At 35.2% G+C, this 18,582-nt stretch overlaps 2 protein-coding genes across 3 annotated transcripts; both read right to left on the bottom strand.

Moving 5' to 3' along the window:
- Positions 1-456: 456 nt before the first annotated feature.
- On the bottom strand, positions 457-1,611 carry LOC108986598 (calcium-binding protein KIC). The gene has a single exon (XM_018959269.2). The coding sequence runs from the start codon at positions 1,430-1,432 to the stop codon at positions 1,064-1,066; it is 369 nt and encodes a 122-aa protein (XP_018814814.1). The 5' UTR covers positions 1,433-1,611; the 3' UTR covers positions 457-1,063.
- Positions 1,612-5,792: 4,181 nt separating this feature from the next.
- Positions 5,793-11,598, bottom strand: LOC108986606 (probable serine/threonine-protein kinase WNK10). 2 transcript variants are annotated; one of them, XM_018959281.2, is made up of 7 exons: positions 10,875-11,598; positions 8,348-8,385; positions 7,980-8,207; positions 7,675-7,895; positions 7,432-7,589; positions 6,923-7,325; positions 5,793-6,805 (listed from the first exon to the last, which is right to left on the bottom strand). In XM_018959281.2, exons 1-7 carry the CDS (start codon positions 10,992-10,994, stop codon positions 5,910-5,912), a joined length of 2,064 nt encoding a protein of 687 aa, XP_018814826.1. In that variant the 5' UTR covers positions 10,995-11,598; the 3' UTR covers positions 5,793-5,909. The 2 variants fall into 2 exon arrangements, with proteins under 2 accessions (XP_018814826.1, XP_018814827.1); XM_018959282.2 differs by lacking the exon at positions 7,980-8,207 and having other exon boundaries at positions 7,675-7,784; positions 10,875-11,582.
- Between the last annotated feature and the right edge of the window lie 6,984 nt (positions 11,599-18,582).

The raw sequence follows: 18,582 nt of genomic DNA, 5'->3' as shown, positions 1-18,582 counted from the left end.
TTACAGAAATAATTTTAATTTTTAATTTTTTAAGTTGAAATGTATGAAAAAATAATAGATTTCATTGATAACTGATTTGAGATGAGTTAAGTTTAAACACAACCTCAAATCTCTCCTCAAACCTGAGTCTCTTTAGTGCGTGAATTAAACACATGCGCCGGCAACTACGCACTTGGCTATCACGAGTGGTTACAAAAATTGTTGTGGTCCTTTTTCCCAAGAGCTCCGTGCTTCTTTTATTGGGAGATACCTCCACATGCTCTCTTATCCAAGGATGTGAGAGTGGAAATCCTCAATGCCCCCCCCCAAGCCTATATATGGACAATTCCGATATACATCCTAGCGCTTATAGATTCTTCTTCAGCCGACAAAACTAGCTTCGTGAACAGTTGAGAAATTAGGTTTCATTTCCAGATTTGTCTTTATTCATCGTACTGTAATGTTTGTTTCGGAGCATTGAGGGGAACTAGCTCTTTTTCACTTAACAAATGATTATATGTTCTAAAACACAAGTCGACTGTCACATCGGATATCTGCAGCTACGGAACATTACATTAGATGGGTGATGGCAAAATCATCTCGGTTGCATGATTATCATAACTTCTGATTTTGGAATCCCCAACCTGCACCATTAATGAATAATCGGTTCTTCTGGAGCTGTGTCTTGAAAATGAGAGCTAAAAGCAAATCACTCTGGTTCCTAGCTACTTCGTACTTGTTAGCTAGCATTTAGCAAGATGCATGTAGTCTAAAAGCTCCAAAATATGGTCCTAATTTATTCTTCCAACGTCTTATGCAGAGTCTAGTCTTGGCCAATTTTAATCCAAACATTAATATTACATAAGCAGACAAGAAAAATATTATTATAACACAAGATTTTAAGCCCCATTTTTCTAATTCCCATCCATATTCGATCGATCTGATCATGTTGATGACAAAAGCTGTAGCCTACATCAATCTTAACAATCGGACCATATAAATTTGATAATTGTCTCCCATAGCGAAAGTTACAGAAACCAGAAGAATAGTCTTTTTGCTGCTACAAATACTGATCAATGCACAATCAAGCTGAAGATTTCCTCAGCTCTTGATCAAGCGCCTTCTCGAGCCATGCCTCTGCATCTTCCATCATACCGGGGCTCAGCCTCACCATCAGAATGCAAAACTCAGTCTCATTAAGAACCCCATCGCCATCAAGATCGCCTTCTTTAACCATCCCCTCCGCGTCCTCTTTGCTCATCCCCTCCATACCCAGGAGTCCTGAATTTTTCCTTAGACTCTCGGGTGTTATCAACCTCCTTTCTGGGTCGGCTAGAAGCTTGAATCCCTTGCATAATTCGGCCACAAAGGCCTCGACGTCTAGCTTCTCTGCCATAACTGGCAGCAAGTCCTCAAATTCCATCTTCATGGTGGTTTTCATGTTGTCCTCCATTGTCCTGGTGATGAAAGAAGTTTCCTAGTTTACTGGATTTTAGTGGTGGTGGCACAAAGATCAACAGCTCAAAAGACATATAACAGTAGGTATATTGAAGACCCCTGAAGCCTTTATAAACATAGAAAGTTTCATTGCTTTGCTTTTGAACTATAAAGTCATGAAAGCTAGGCAGGTCCAAAAACCGAAAGATGTGACCTTAAAAATCAAGTTCACACATCAAAGGTGTGGAACTCATGCAATGGTCCATATGAAAAGTTTAATGTTTTGATCTACTGTAGATATAAGACACGTGTGTGGTGTTGATTCTCTCACTTTTCATAGTCAATGGTACTGCCAATCACAGGATAAACGTCTATATATATATATATAAATGCATTTTCTTTTATTCCTTTTTAACAGTTTCCAGGAAGGCGCAATTGGAAGCAGAATATAAGTGACGATCTCGTGGACAGACGTAATCTTCAAATGGGACGGAATAGCTTAATTTGTCCGGAGTTTGGCTTCTATGAAGCTTCCTTTTCTCTTTCATCTATTCTCTATCGATTTGATATTTTGGATTCTTCTCTGCTTTGTTTTGGTCCATGAAATGTGCCGTCCTTTTCTTTTGTTTTTCACTGACGTCCAAACTTATATAAGATTGGGTTTCCGGTTCTTAGCCTGATCAGGCCCTGAGCCATTGGTACGTACGTAGCTTCCTTTTCATTGTTATTGTAAAAATCTATCTACTATAAAATGCTTTAATATACAAGCTCTCGATGACCCATCTATTACAATTAGAAAGTAAAGACGATAAAGTTGGCCGGAGAGGAGGAAAAAGTAAAAATAGGCACTCAAAACTCTTCCGATAGAACTGTAACGTCTCAATAGAAGATTCAAATTACATAATTTATATTTTAAAGTGATTAGTTAGAGCCTCATTAAAATTTTATAAAGAAATTTCTTTTTTTCTTTTCCAACAATATAAGATTTCATTTACCACCTATTTTTATTCTTACCAAACTGCAAATTATAATAACTGTTGAAAATTCTATATTTTTTGGCTGTCATTATAATCTTTTCTTCTCCTCTTCTTCCTTTTTTTAATGAATGCTGTGGGACCTAGAGCAGGTTTTGTCCACACTATTGTATGCCAAAAATAGGGTTTGCAAGGGCCGTACATAGAACGTAGCCAAGAGATTGAAATTTTCTTAAAAAACTGATCACCAAGCCATGCAAGAGAGGGTTAATACTCTTTAACTTGACTTAATGGCGCGATCATGCATGCCGGAATCTACATAATTTGTCTTGTTTGTAAACGCCACTTTCTTCCTCCTCCTCAGTCACTGCTGACATCATACAATTTTTGGCTCCATAACCACAAAATCCATACACACACACACACAGCATATGACATATGATCATTGATTGGTGCCGTAGAAGGTGAAGTTTCGTTCATATATGTGTGTACATATATATGGTGGCATTTGGCATCCTGCATTTTCCACGATATTCATCAATTTTGTCATTGCTCTCAATACTCTGTACTTACATTGTTCTGCATCAAGGATTCAAGCAATACTGGGGTTGTCATGTGGGCGGCTAGAAAGAACACGAATTTCAGACACGTACGTGACACAAAGATCTTTCTGTCATGATTAGGAGTATTTATTGAGCAGTTTCCAGTGCCGTCCATTAATTATGTATTTGGAGTCTCCTAATAAATCTAAGTGTTGTAGGCTGAAGGTAAGGCAACGTAATTTTCAAACATGACCAGCTAGGGTTCAGTTTCAAGTCCCCATCCCAAAACCAGTAACGTGATGGCAATCCACTAGTATGATGCTGTCTACCACTAGTATTATTATATATCTTGTTTATATTTTTAATTAGGGCTCATGATCTGGATCCAGTTTAGGCGAATTGAGCTTATCTGAGCTCGTCATGATTTAGAATAATCATTATCATTAACTACCATTCACTATCCCACACCTTATATTCCATACCCTAAGTCAAAAAAAAGAAAAAAAGATAAAGCTGTTAGGCCATATAAGTGTCTGATCTCATTACCATCCCACACCTCACAACTCACACCCCACTATTCATCAATCACTATTCATTATATAAGTCCATCTTCTGATGATAAAAACCATCCAATACAGGCCTCACTTCAACCTTAGTATTAGGATCCAGACCAACAAAAGCCTTCCATATTCTACTCTAAATACACCGCTATCTCCACTAGCCTCCTATTTCCCTAGGCAGGTACAATTGACATTGAGCTTCATCCATCTAGGAATAGACCTTTACCATTTTAAAAGTAGCAGTGCTACATTTATAAAAGAATTATATAAAAATAATCGCATAAATTAAAATAGTTTTATCTGATCCATTAGATTTACTTTACAATAAGATTAATTTTATAATCTGACGAACCGCATCAAATCACGTTAATTTATGAGATTACTTTTGTGGTTAGAGAATTTTCCATTTTTATAACCCTTCAAATAGCTCTTAAGTTTTTTAAAAAATAAAAATTTAATGGACAATATTATCTCAACATAAAAAAATTAACGTAGAACAAGAGCGTTTATATAATAAAAGAATAATTCTATTTGAAGACTTTACACCACACATATATATGTGATGTAGTTTGATTTAAAAATAAATTTTAAATTTTAAATCTTACAAATCAAATTATGTCATATATACGGTATGTAGTATAAATTATAAAGACATTCAAATAGTACTACTCATGTTATATTAAGAATATCGGTAAAAAACTGATCAAAAGTTTTTTTCATTAAGCTAATTAATTATCAAGAAAAGTAATTAATAGGTGAAATAGGTGAAATCATTATTTAGTTGATCAACCATTTTTTACGTAATGGCTTCCTTAATTTTTTACTTTGTGTTGCTGCCGGATGTCCCGTAACGACACCCAATCAACTACCTAACTCAAAAAAAGAAAAGAAAAAACTTAACCCCGGTTTAGATTGGAAACTCGTCGACTTATTATTACATTTTTTTAAAATTTTCGTATAAAATATAATAAATGATTCAACTTTTTCAAATCTCAAAATAATAATAATATTAAAAAATAATATTCTAACAATATTTTATTTAATTCATTTAAAACCATCTCAACTCATCTCTAAATCCAAACAGAGCCTTAATCATAAGTGTCCTCCACTTAACCAAGATTGAGTATTTGGTGGTCAAAGCTCGAAGGTGAAGATGAGCATTATCTTATGATTCTTATTGCTATGCTTCAATTTTCTTTGTTGATCTTTTGTCCAAGCTGTTTGCTTGCAAGAGTTTTTCTTAGATAGACAATATTTTTTAAGGAAAGCATCTACAAGGATGTAGTGTAAAATTCAGTTTTACATCCTGATTACACTACACAGGAATATTTCACATTCTATTTAAAAAAAAAAAAAAAACATTTATCCACCGTAGAAGTGGTGGCCGCAGGCCCGCAATACAGCGGAGATACACCATGCTTAAGGTGGATGCAGACCACCACCATCCCTTGGGTGGCCAGCCATCCATGGGCTCCTCTTGGCCAGTCATTTTGTGTTCTGTTTTTAATATTTTAATATAGATAGTTAAGTAGATATTATTCTATATTTCAACCTTTGATTGAAGGGTGTAAAGATCTTTGATTACATTAGCACTTGATTGATCATATCCTTTTTCTTACTATACAGCAACATGCCAGTTTCAGACCAATCCAGCAAGGACATTGACAGTTACAATACTTATGAGCAAAAGATGAAGGAAGAACGGATAATCAACAAATACATTTAACTTTTTTATATACTCGTAAACGAAGTTAACATGGAGATCCTCTCAGAGTACAAAAATTTAATCCAAAGAGGGACCACAACTTCTACAAAGAAAAAAGAAAAAACATCCAATACTTGGTTTCCTGTTAACATATAATCAAGGCCCTTGAAGAGTAATTTCAAAGCACCTTTTGGATAAGAATGAAAACAATTGAAGAAAACAAGGGAAAAGAAAAGAGAAAACTGCACTTACCTTCTCAATCTACCACTCCTTTTTTCAAATGACCACCAAACAATCAAAATGATCGTTTTACCCTCCAAACTACCACCTCCATTGTAATTTGTTCTCCGCCACACATCTATTTTCATCTGTCTAATGATTAGATTTTAATGAGGAGGTGATTTGTGTTGAGGAATAATCCCACATTACTTGTAGACATAGTCTTGGACATGTTTATAAGAAATTCATAGGCTTAACTCATCTCATAAAATCGGTTCTATAAGAGATGATTGCTCATTTCTTATAAATATGCCCAAGGCATTGTTTATAGGCAATGTGAGATTATTCTTTAACAATTTGCACATTATGTGTCAAATTGGAGGGCAAAGTGATAACTTTGATAGTACAGTGATCAGATTACAAAAAGTAATGATAGTTTGACTTTATAGAGCCAAACTTTTCCAGAGAGGAAACCTCAGTAATATGCTATTAATCAATGGACAGCCAGTTTCTTCCTTGCCATCCATCGCCTTTTGGTGGCCTCCATTGCTTCTTCCCTCATCTGAGAAAGTTCCTGAAACAAGTTTTGATACTGTGACTCGATTGCATCAAGTTCCAACTTTAGCTCCACATCTATATCTTTGTCTTCCAAGGACAGTGACGAACAGCTGCTTGTTAAACTCATCATTTTGGATTTTCCACTCAGAACAGGAAATGACAACTCTGATGTCTTTGAAAATTCATCCACAACGCACTCTGTGCCACTGCTATCCATTCGTTGGAATCTGCAGTCATCATAATATGTATCCCCAAGCTCTAGTTCAGAGAAAGACCAACTTAATCGTTTGTGACTTTCATCAATATTACAATCAATAGATTCAGCTGCGTTTCCATGTTTGGTTGAAGATGCTTCCACCAGTATATCTGAAGCAACTGATGCTTGTGAATGTTGATCCTCGAAATTAGCCAAACCTGGAGAAGAATTATAGTCGCCATGGCAAATGGTACTGTCGGCATTATTGCACACGCTACCTTCCTCAGCCTGTACTCCACCATCCTGAGGACACATACTTGACTCAGACAGAACATCTTGCTCAACCACCAACCCAGCTGGACCACCAGTTAGCATTGAATCCCATTGACAAGTCATTAATGTTTTTCCATCTTCAATGACTGGGGAAATGCCACATGGAGTTACTGCTCCACTTGAGGAGTAATCAGATGATGGCTTCCATCCAGGAAGAAGTTTCATGATCAAGTAATCAATAAACTCAGATATGAATGCCACATCATGATCTGCCAACTCCAGTTGTTCAACCATCTCGCCAGCCACTGAAAGTGCAGTATCTGTATCAAGATAAAAGAGGAAGTGTATATTCCTCACTCGACCTGCAAGAATAAATCCAAATACCTGTTATGAAACTATGAAACAGGAGGAAAACGAGCAAAGTGTATTTTCACTTCCAACGCTCCCCAGCTAAAAATGAGAAAGAAGTGTATACTCACCAGAAGAGTCTGCAATACGCAAGGTCAATGATACTGAGCTGTCATCATTTTTCTTCCCTCTTAACCTAAATTCATTGTTCTTATTTTTCCTCTGAAATTCCAAAACTGGACAGCTTGGACTACCATTGTTGCTTCCTGTACACGTGCTTAAAGATAGCTGCTTATAGTCAGAATCTATGTCCATGGAATGAGGGCCGGACTTGGGTAAACTATTTGCTTTGAGACTTTGATCAGGTAACTGTAAGGGATCACGAATTGGTTCCTTTGGATTCTCAGCTCGGAGGAAATGGTCTTGGAGAAGCTCCTTTGCTGACAGTCTCTCAGATACTGAAACCAGACATTTCTCTATAAATTCCTTAATTTGGGGATCACTCACCTTATTGAGTGCAGCAGGTTTAATGCCCTACAACAAAAATGCATGTGTGTACATACTGGATGTTAGCTTATAGGTTTCATAGTAAAACACCCAGTAGATGGTATCATGATAGGCCAAAAGTTGCTAAGCTTACCGAGGTAACTTTCTTATAGATTTGAGCTGGGTTTTTGCATTCACTGTATGGGTACTCAAAAGTAACCATCTCCAACATGCACATCCCAAATGAATATATGTCGACAAGTTCATTGTATTCTTCTTCATATAGCTCAGGAGCCATAAACTCAGGAGTCCCTAAAGGTAAGCAAGGGAAAAATGTTCACTTCTTTTTAAGTCCATCAGATAGAAAAAGGAGGATGAGAAGGAAGTACTTTCTTACCAATCACACTTTGAGCAGTAGGTTGCTGCATTAAAAGTGCCAATCCGAGGTCTCCAATCTTAACTTCTCCATGATTTCCATTAACAAAAATATTGTCACATTTTAAGTCCCTGTGAATAACAGGTGGATTGTGACCGTGAAGATAGACTAAACCTAGGAGAATCTGCCTTGCCCAATTCTTTATGGCCTTTATATCCACATTTTTATGCTTCTTACGATATCTGAACACCAAGAGGTATTAATAACATAAAATGCAGCCAGACAAAAACAAAAAAGAAAAATAGGAAACAACCAAGAGAACATACTGTCTCAGGCTTCCAGATGTGAACAGCTCAGTTATCATATTCACAGTTTTCTTTTTATCATCCACCCAAGAATTATAGAACTTGATGATATTATCATGTTTCAACAATTTCAGCAGATGCACTTCAGAATACAATTTTTCCAAATCTTCTGGTGACTGCAAAACATCATCAATCCTCACTTGGTTCCAAGCAACTTCTATTCCATCAACTTCATCAAATGCCTTAAAACTACAAAGAAGAAGTCAGGAACCGCAAGTACAACCACTCTTCTGTTTGGAAATGTTTCTCCCCTAAAATATTTTCTTTGAAAATAGATCAAAATAAATAGGGGGAGAGAGAGAGAGAGAGAAAAAGAGTAGGAACCATACACAGTTTTGAAAGCACCCCTGCCCAAGACTTCATTGTACTGTAACAAAGGAAAAAACAAAAAGTAAAGGGTACATCAATATAAGAAAATTAGTGACCAAAGAAACAAAAGAAAAAAAGAAGAAGAACGAAATGACCACATTTCCAACAAGAATAAAATGATTTTTTATTTTTATTTTATTTATTTTTTATTTATTTACTTTTTTGCCAATAGCAAGCTTCAAGGTATTATTTCAACTACACGCTTGATAAATTATTTTGATCAGTGCAGCTTGTGCTTACATAAAAGAAGAAATCAAAACATCAAATATAATGTCATGCCCCAAGTAAGAATCATACGTATAATTCTAAAAAAGAATGGGTATACCCATTCCTGTTTTTTTTTTTTTTTTTTTTTACTTATAAAAAAAAGAATGGGTATACCCATCAAAACTCAATTTATGGTAATGCCAACTACATGTGGAACCAATGGCATGGAACAGAAGGCAGGCTCCAATCCGTTTTATCATGGGTAGTTTACATGAATCATGGACATGAGCCATTTGATCAAATTACACATCTCACACCTCGAATCTCGCATCAAAATTACAACATTCCAGTTTCTCGACGGAACAAATTGACCCTCAGAATATGGCAATGCATACAAAAGCTAATGAAAACATCTTTTTAATCCTGTTTAAACTAGGATTACATCACAACTCAAGAAATCTTTGGGTGAGAAGTTTCTTCTTCTCCTGTCTAATTGTGCTCAACTCTTTAATTCTTCTTCTACCTCAAAGACAAGACTCAACAACTTTTCTGAGAATAAATAATGTGCATACTGTGTGTATATAATATTAGTTGTTTTGTTTCACTCATACAAATATCTAATTTAACTCGTTAATCCCAATAATGAATAAAAAATAAAAATGAGGATATTAATTCAATGTACTCAACCTCTTTTTTCTATCAAAGATTAGAAGAATGGAATATGGAATGTTTATGTTTCAATGAATCGCACTTATAGACACATCTATATGCTATATAATACAAAGCATGAGCTTTGCTCTCAAGAAACCACATCATTAACTGTTCCACTGTGTTATTATTAAACAACTAATGTCATAAAGCCACATCATCAAGTCATCATTTGTTATTATTACATTATAATGTTACAATCTTATAAGATAAAAATATTATATCCAATTAAATTGCTATTGTTATTTTAAAACTACATACTATTAATTTTCAAAGGATGGAGTTTTGCTCTTACAGAATCCCATCATCAATTATCCCACTATAAGTCATTAAGTTAAATTTATAAACAAAAATTTATTACTAAATTTTAATTTTATTTAAAAGCGAAATTATTGTATAAAAATGAAATATGTAATTAAATTTCTATTAATTATTTAAAGAAGCCATCTTTAAATTTTTCTAGTGTGTGCTTTTTTGTTTTCTCTACCAATGCCCTTTTTACTTTTGAATATTATATAAATAACTTTTGGTCCCTCTTTTCACTCAAGCAAGTTTGTGAGGTTCAAAAATTAAGTTGCTTAGCCAAATTTTGGAGATCAAACTACTACAATTGAACTTTTTTCCAGAAGTTCTATTTATTGCATAGCTGTCTTAGTAATATAGAGTTATAAAAAAAACTTAGTTATATAGAATAATTTTTTTTAATAAGTTTAGTTATTCCTAAGCATCGTGTAGGTTTACGACTAATACAAATAACATTTGAAGTACTCCTCTTTTAATGGTAATAAAGCTTCCAAACTAGAAAGCAAAAATTATGGCAAGTTTAGTGAATATTACAATTTACTTTTAAAAAAAAAAAAAATCATCTCATGGAAATCTGCATATGACCACTGCACCAACTACCATATCCAGTATTAGAGAAACAAATCCTCCACAAATCACCCCCCAATGGCTAGGACAGCCCATAAACTTTAATATGTTTTTCCATTCTTTTCACATATAAAATCAGATCTTCTAATCACTGGTTTCTCTATCAAGGAAAATTCTACTAGAAACACCCCACCTGTGATACCCGAGTAACATTGCCAACCTGACAGACAGTCAAGCCAATCATTTTATTTTATGGTTGATGTGACTGGTATATCAATATCTACCACGTCAATAGTATTATGCTGGTGTTACATTCAGAATTTTAGGAGTAGAAATCACCTACATAAATAAGAACTTCAGCAATAACTCTGTAATTAAGGAGAATTCAACACAAACTCAACTGCTCCTAGATAATAAAAAGCGCTTGAAATATAAACATGATTTGTGCTCAATATTAACACAACTACTAACCCCCAATATATTTAAGTAGAAAACGTCCTCATTTTTTAAGAATTGACAACAAATAAAAAAGGTAAAATATGCAAATTAATGCAATGCAATGGTAAACTGTAAACAATACCCATCATACATAATTTCAAACTAATAAAATTATAAACATAAAAACCAGAATTTACTAACATATCCAATTCAACAAAATGCCAATTCATGGAATTAAAGGTAGCCATGTGATTAATCAAATACCCGAACGTATCGACCGGTCGGATCCTTCTCTAAATGGTCCGCCACGGACTCGGGAAGCTCTGCCATCGTCCCAAACACTCCAGTATTCGGTGGCATCAACAATCCAGCACCAGAAGTCATTCCTACTAAGACCAAAACACCTAGAAGAACAACAAATATTTAAATATTTTATTCTCTCCTGGTTTTCAATTGTAGGCAATCTAGCCTTTTCTTTTCTTCTTCCTCCACGTACAATCAAAGCAATGGCCGCAGATCAAGCCCGAGAAAAAATTGACAACGAAGATGATCTGAGAAGGCTTCGGAGGCAATGCAGAAAGACTCGAATGCCGACTGCGAGTGGAATCGCCATTCGAGGACAGAGGATTGAGGCCATGAACCCGCCGAAGGTGAAACTGAAGCTGAATTCACAACCCCAACTTCCATGCCACGCATTTTACTTATCCTCGCATCAATCCTAACAGGACCCAGCTCTTAATTATCATTTTCTTCACCCCAAAAACTCCCCCCCAAGAAAAAAGAAAACAATGCCCAAAAAAGTTGGAACCAAAAAGAAGGATTGACTCAATGAGGTGCAAATGGACTTCTTAAAAAAATCAGAAAACAAAGCATAAACCAAATGGGTTTGTGCCAGAGATAGAGACAGAGCGGGCGGACGGCGGGGGGGAAGTTGTTGGGAATGAGAGGAAACGAGGTTGAAGTAGCGAGAGGTGCGTAAGAGAAGGTCGGAACAAACACTTGGATGGTTTGTTTTAAACAAACAGGTGCAGAGGCTACGTGGTTATTCAATACGACGTCGCGTCGTTGGTTTACACGTCCTTTAGAAGTACAGCCGTCGGGTCATTTTTCTTTAAAATTTGTTGGTAACTCTCTATCGAGTTGGATTTACCTCTCAAAGAAAATCACTGCAAATCTAATTATTTACTCATCACCAATGGATTATTTATTTTTTAAAAACATTTATTTTGTGATTATTTTCCTGGCTGTAAATCAAACCTCTGAATATCAAATAAAACAATATTTTATCAACAAAAGAATTATATAAAATTAATTTTATTGGATTCACTTCATTTAACTCACTCATTTATATTTAAAATCCATAAGTTCACAAGAGTGGATCATCTTTTTTCCCTCTTGATTAACTTGTTTGCTTAATAAAATAACTAAGCCCATCATTTTGGTTTTTAAAATGGGGATCTAGTAAATCATAATGATTATTAGACCTTTTTATCTAAATGATAAATGAATATGGTTCATCAATTTTCTATAAGGTCATAAGATTCAATCCAAATCAGATGCTGATTATGTTATTTGGATAGATCATATTACATTTAAATTGTAACAATTAATTCACAACATATTTTTAGGTTGCATGACTTAGCAAAAAATATTTCAGTAAATTTCGTTTAATAAAATATTTTTTGTTTAATAGCATATTTGCATAACCTAAACCATTTATATTTGAAAAGAAGAAAATCAAAATCAAAAGTCAAAGTGCCCGACCAAATCAACCGGGCAGATCGGTATCGAGTTTAGAGAATTGAAATTGATTAAAAATATATAAATTCGGTCTCGATTTTTATGATTTTAAAATCAAAGTGTACCGAACCGAATAAAAAAAAATATTTTTAATGTTTTATATATTATGTGTATTATAATATATATTATAAAATTAATATAACATAATATTTGATCTTATTATTTATGCTTCCTTGATAGAAAGTTACTTTTAAACATGAATATTAATATTAAACTAATTAGTATATTTTGGCTAATTATTTTTAACTTTTATATGGTTAATTGGTAAGGTAATAGGAAGGCTACATGGATTCAATGGTGGAAGGAGTTCAAGTAGGGGCCGGCATGTGTTCTCCTCATGTGTTTAAAATTGCCATCTTTGCTGGTTTAATGGGGGTGGCAGTTTTTGTAGTATTGTGTTAAGTCATGGGTATTGACAATATGGCTAACCTAAACTCAACCCATTTAATTAAATAGGTCAAAACCTAAAATCTTAATATGATCCCTATAAAATAACAGATAAACACAACACGTTTTGCATAACTTATTTAATAATGAACTCATAATGAGTTAAATTAACCAATACCCGTTTTAACCTAACTATTTCATCCAAACGGGTTGAGCTGATCCTCATATTTATTTTAACCCAATTAATATGATTTCATATATAATATAATGATAACTATATAAATCTTTCGCAATTAAAACTAAATTCATAATAAAGTATTGTAATCAATATCCAAGCCATAAATAGGCAAGAGCAGCCGACCCTAAATGCTTCTAGAGAGAGAAACTCTACATTCCCTCTAGAAAAAACCACCTCAGAAGCTCCCACCTCCCTCCTCCTAGACGTAATTTTCTCTAAGTGTTTAATTTTCTAGTCGGTGTTTTGGATTTTATTTTTATTTTTTCCGGTCAAAGAATGGAGAAGCGGCGTTTGATATTTTCCAGTGGCCAACGACCACCACACACCCCACCGCGGGGTTCTTAAGCTGCCGATCTTTGAGACTATCGAAGGTTTTTTGCTAAAAAGAGCGGCCGTGATCCACACACGCGGGTCAAAGTGCTCGCGTGGCTTCCACGCGCCACCATATAGAGGGCTCTGCTACCACCACGTGCGGCATTTTCTGGGTCAACGATCTCGATAGCTTAGGGTCAACGGTCCAGCACACTCATAACGTGGCGTGTGTCCTTCACGCTCCATTACAACCTCATTACTCAGTAATTTTTCGATTTTCAGTATTTTTAAAATTTTTGCTTTGTTGTATTTCTATTTTTTCGAGATATTTCCTATGTTTTTATGTTTTGTTGTTTGTGTTTAGATAAAAATAAAAAGAAATAAGCTATTGGACTTGTTGTCCCTAGCATGAGAACCCTCTCCCCTTTTGGAGGATGGATGATGGTTTTCCCGCTCCTCCTTTGGAGGATGGAGGATGGTTTTCCCTCTCCTCCTTTGGAGGCTGGGGGTTGGTTATCTCAGAAAAATAGGGATTAAAATCTCTGTTCTTACAAAGTATCATTTCTCAAAAGGTGTTGTCATTAGAGAACCTATAGATGTTAAGACAATGTCTGTCACAAAGAAATTTATGTGTGGGGATCCCCAAATAGATGAGTAGTTTGGCTTGTAATATAGGTTTTTTCCTGTATATATTAGTGATAGCTGTAATTTTGGTTTCATTGAATGAAATGAAGTCTATTTTCAAAAAAAAAAAAAAAGGCAAGAGAATTAATATATGTCTAAAAGATAAGATTATTAAGTAGTCGTAAACAAGAAATGTTAATAGTTTTGAGATATTAAGTAGTCAAATAATAATATCAATATAACATCCTCACAACAACAAAAACATAAAACCTTAGTTTGGATACTGAGTTGAGTTGAGATGAGATGAGATAAAAGTTAAACGTTGAATAAAATATTGTTAGAATATTACATTTTAATATTATTTTTCATTTAAGATTTGAGAAAGTTAAATTGTTTATTGCATTTTGTTTGAGTGTTTGGAAAATTTATAATGATTAAATAAGATGAGATGAGATGAATTTAGATTATTTTAGTATCTAAACCAGGCCTTGAAGATGGAAGTGGAGTATTAGCTTTAATCTCGTTGAAAATAAATTTTTTCTGGTGATGCAATTGGTTGGAAATAAAATCGCTGTAAAAAGCCTTTAATTGCGGCGATTTTTACATCGTAACAATTTTTTTACATAAAATTTTGAAACTGGTTGTTTGCAACAATTTTTGAACTTTTTGAGACGATAATATTTGTTGTAAATACTAAATTGGTCTTTTGCAACGATTATTCACTTTTTTAGACAAAAAAAATCATCGGCATATTAAAAAACTTATTACGACGGTTTGTTAATCATGTAGTTGCAAAGTGGTCTTTTGCAGCGATTTTTTCACTTTCAAAATTGCCCAAAAAACTATTTTCAACGAATTATTGATCGACGCAAAAGCAAAAAATAAAAAATAAAAACGAAACTAATACTTATTTTCGGCGATTTAAATTTCTCCGATGACTTAAAAGCACGACTTTGGATAATACTGAGGAAGAAATTAACTGTTAAGTTTTTGCAGTGACTTTTATAGCTATTGCGTCAAATTTTTTTGTCGCAATAAGCACTTTTTGACTGTAGCAAATTTTGTTTCCATCGAATGTAAAAATCTTTACAATAGATAAATTTTGCGGCGAAAATTATCGCCGTAAAATATTTGAGGCCACTTAAAATATTATTAGAGGCGCTATATACTCGCCGCAAAAGCTATTAAAATTAAAAGTCCCGCTTTTTTTCCATTCATTTCCCTCCATCCCTCTCCCCCCCACCTCCTCTCGCCCCTCTCTGTCTCCAATCCCTCCGTTGTACACAACCCACGCCGCCACGCATAGCTCATCGCCAACGTTCCCACCACGCCATGACCACCTCACCTCGAAGGCCACCAGCTCCTTCTCCCCTAGCCCCTGCTGGATCTCTGCCCTCCCCGAATCTGGCATCACCCTTCTCTCTCTCGAATTCCTCTATATCGCAGTCACTAGGGGTGCCATTTGCCACCACCCACACGCGACGCCATTGCCAGTTCTCCATTAGAGCCCCCTTCTCCTCCACGCCTAGCCCAACGGTCCTAGGCCCTCTCTCTCCCCCTTGCTTTGTTCGCAGCACACGGCCACCAGGTCTCCCCAACGCTACCGTGCTCCTCCCGGGCCACCACTCCACGCCAAGCAACCACCACGACCACCCCTGATATTGCCTTCTGTTTTCACATTTATGGGCTCTTTCAATTCCAGTTATATTTGCTTGATTTCTTGTTTTAGTTCTGTTTGGAGATTGAGTTTTGTGTTTATATCTGTGTGGTCGATAGTTTGTTTATGTGTTTGTTTATATCTGTATTTATATTTGAAACATTTGAAATTCTTTCTCCCTGGATGAGAACTTAATTCCATCAATGTATGATTTACAGATACCGTCTGCATATGATACCGGCGCCAAAATTGTCAAGGTGAGTCTTTTAATGTTTCAAATGTGGCAGTAGATTAAGTCAATGTATAATGGTAACTGACCTTGAATGGTCTTCAGGCATATAGCAATGCATACATATACATATGGCCTTATAGATAAAAGTCTCTTGCTAAATGAAAATATGTTAAGTTACTCAAGTAATAGGTTTTGCAGCCAAGTCTGAATAACATACTTTGTAGCAAGTTCTCTATATCTGGAGTGCTACCTCTAGTAATAATACAACTTCTCAGTTTCAAGATTTTTTGGGTTCTTTTTTTATCCTTTACCATTTTTGTTTAGGCCTTTCTCTTGTTTCAAGCTCTTAGTTTTTTTGTTGTTTGTTCATGTTACCTGGTTATGCTTTTTCTAGACTATTTTAGTTTTAATTTGGGTCTGAATTCTTATAAAAGAAGATATTGCCTAGAATTACTATGCATTTTGATTGGTGTTCACCCCTTATATATTTGTTGAGACTATATTAGTTTATCAAGTTTCTTAGTTTGTCAATTTGTTTCTTTTTTACCTATCGTCAAATGCAAAAAAAAAAGGTAGATGGTGCCACTATAACCACTTATATGTACGGTACCATTTTTTGCCTTGAGGATCGATAACAAGTATTTTACTTCTGACCTCAAAAGAAAAATTAATATATAGATGCTAATTGAAGATTTTACCAAAACCATAGCTTTACTTTTCACTTATATATTTACCATATTATGAATAAAGGCTCTCGAGTACTACTTCTTAGTTCTTATTCATTATTTTTTATAAGTTTTTCATTCCAATTCAACTTAATTCATTTTCCAATATTGAATAATAACATTTAATTAGTTTCGTGATCTTATATATCATGCAGAGCATGAGAAAACCAAAGCCGTTTTGGGTTTCAGCTGGAGCCCCTCTTGTGTTTGTGATTCTCTCAACCCTTCTGGTCTTTGCATTCAAGGTTGATGATCATCATGGTATTAGCGCGGTAAGTTATTTGCAAGGCCTTACTTCCTATTTGGAGACTCAAAGGTTCACTTATGGTCGGCCAACATAACCAAAATCCTCACTCCTAAATAATTTTTTAAGCTGTTTTGATTTGTAGATTGGAAAACTACAAGAAGGATTGAACCCACCTCCAGGGCACATATTGCATTTTCATGGTATCCACCTAGGACTGGTAATGAAGACATGGCTGGTTACTGGCATCCTATCCCTCACAATATATTTTATTTCCCATCAATATTCAATATTTGTAATTTTTTTCTGGTTTTTATAACCATAAAATGCTAATTGATTTTTGTTTTAATTTTGTTACAAGCAGGAAGGCATTGTTGTGAGAAGGACTTTTGCTACTTTAAAGGACTTCCGAGTAGATGGAAACAAGGAAATTATAGCTATTGGGTTAATGAATATAGTTTCTGCAACTTTTTGTTTCATTCTATGTAAAATGCTCCATTCAGCTTATTTTTACCTTGGCTCATTATGCACTTCGAATGCTTGTAGGGGGAGCTTTATCAGCATATAAAGCCTCATGATTATTTTTGGAGCATAGGTATGTTATCATTAAATACCTGCATGAACTAGTTGAAGCTTAAATTTTGATTAGTCTACTCAAGACAAATTGCAAGTTGATTAAGTTCGTGAATGGAAGACATTAGTGGGAAGTTCTTACTATTACCACACAAAAATACCTAATATATGGTTAAATCAATCATATAAATTCTGTACATATTTGTGTGTTTGGGTAGAGTTTGGTAGTCTATTGTTTTTGTTGTTATTTTTATCAACAGCCACAGCGTTTTTGGGGCTTTTAGAGGCGAAGTTGAAGCGCTGGAAAAGACCAAAATCCTTGTAGTGAGGTTGATTGCAGATTGACTCGTAATTGACCTTGTTATAATGTCAACTCATTTATCAAACTTAAACATGCTTAAGTCATATTGCGTTCATGATCGGTTCACGAGTCGTGTCACATAATTTTCTCGCCTATCTATTTATTTGTTTAATGCATAGCACCTTTGTTTTGGACTTTCTTACCTTCGTTAATGCTCCAATAAAGGAAGATAATCAGTAGGTAAAACTGCATCCTATACATATAGACAAGTAGTTGACCTCTCCACCCCCCGCCATATTCTGCCCATGGGTGATTGATGAAGTACCATATGGAAGCCTTTGAAATTCCACGGGCAGTTTTCCAGAACACGATCTTTCTCTTGATTTGTTGGAAAGGCTTACCTCATTGCTCAACCTTCTCTGATCTTCACTGAAATCCAACTTGTTAGAGCTCTAAATAAGCCGTTACATTGGGGGGAATTAATTCCCTGGGCAAGTATAGTGGGTGGATATCCCACTAGACATAACCTTGCTTATTCTATCAATAATTAGTAATTAATGATAGTTGAAATTGAATTTTGTACTGGCGCACTACGACTTTTGGCCCTTTGGTCATTGATTACGGGCCTTGGACCTTTGATCCACAGGTGTCTCTTGTTCGATGGTTTGGCCCACTCTTTATAAGGGTCCTTTCGGTCCTCAGTTACCCCGCAAATCCCTACCACACGAGTGTGGTAGGAATTCCTAATTTATCTTTTAATTATCCCCTTTAGTTTCAAGTATCTACTCCATCAATATGCCTCCCCACGTTTGGGATGGCATGTGTCGGTTCATTCTTCACGTCTTTTCATGCAGAGCAAGTCACAGGATTTGCCCATTT

The sequence above is a fragment of the Juglans regia genome, chromosome 7, assembly GCF_001411555.2.
Source record: "Juglans regia cultivar Chandler chromosome 7, Walnut 2.0, whole genome shotgun sequence".
Classification (NCBI taxonomy): Eukaryota; Viridiplantae; Streptophyta; class Magnoliopsida; order Fagales; family Juglandaceae; genus Juglans; species Juglans regia.
The sequence above is the reverse complement of the archived record's forward strand: the minus strand, read 5'-3'. Positions and strand labels throughout refer to the sequence as shown.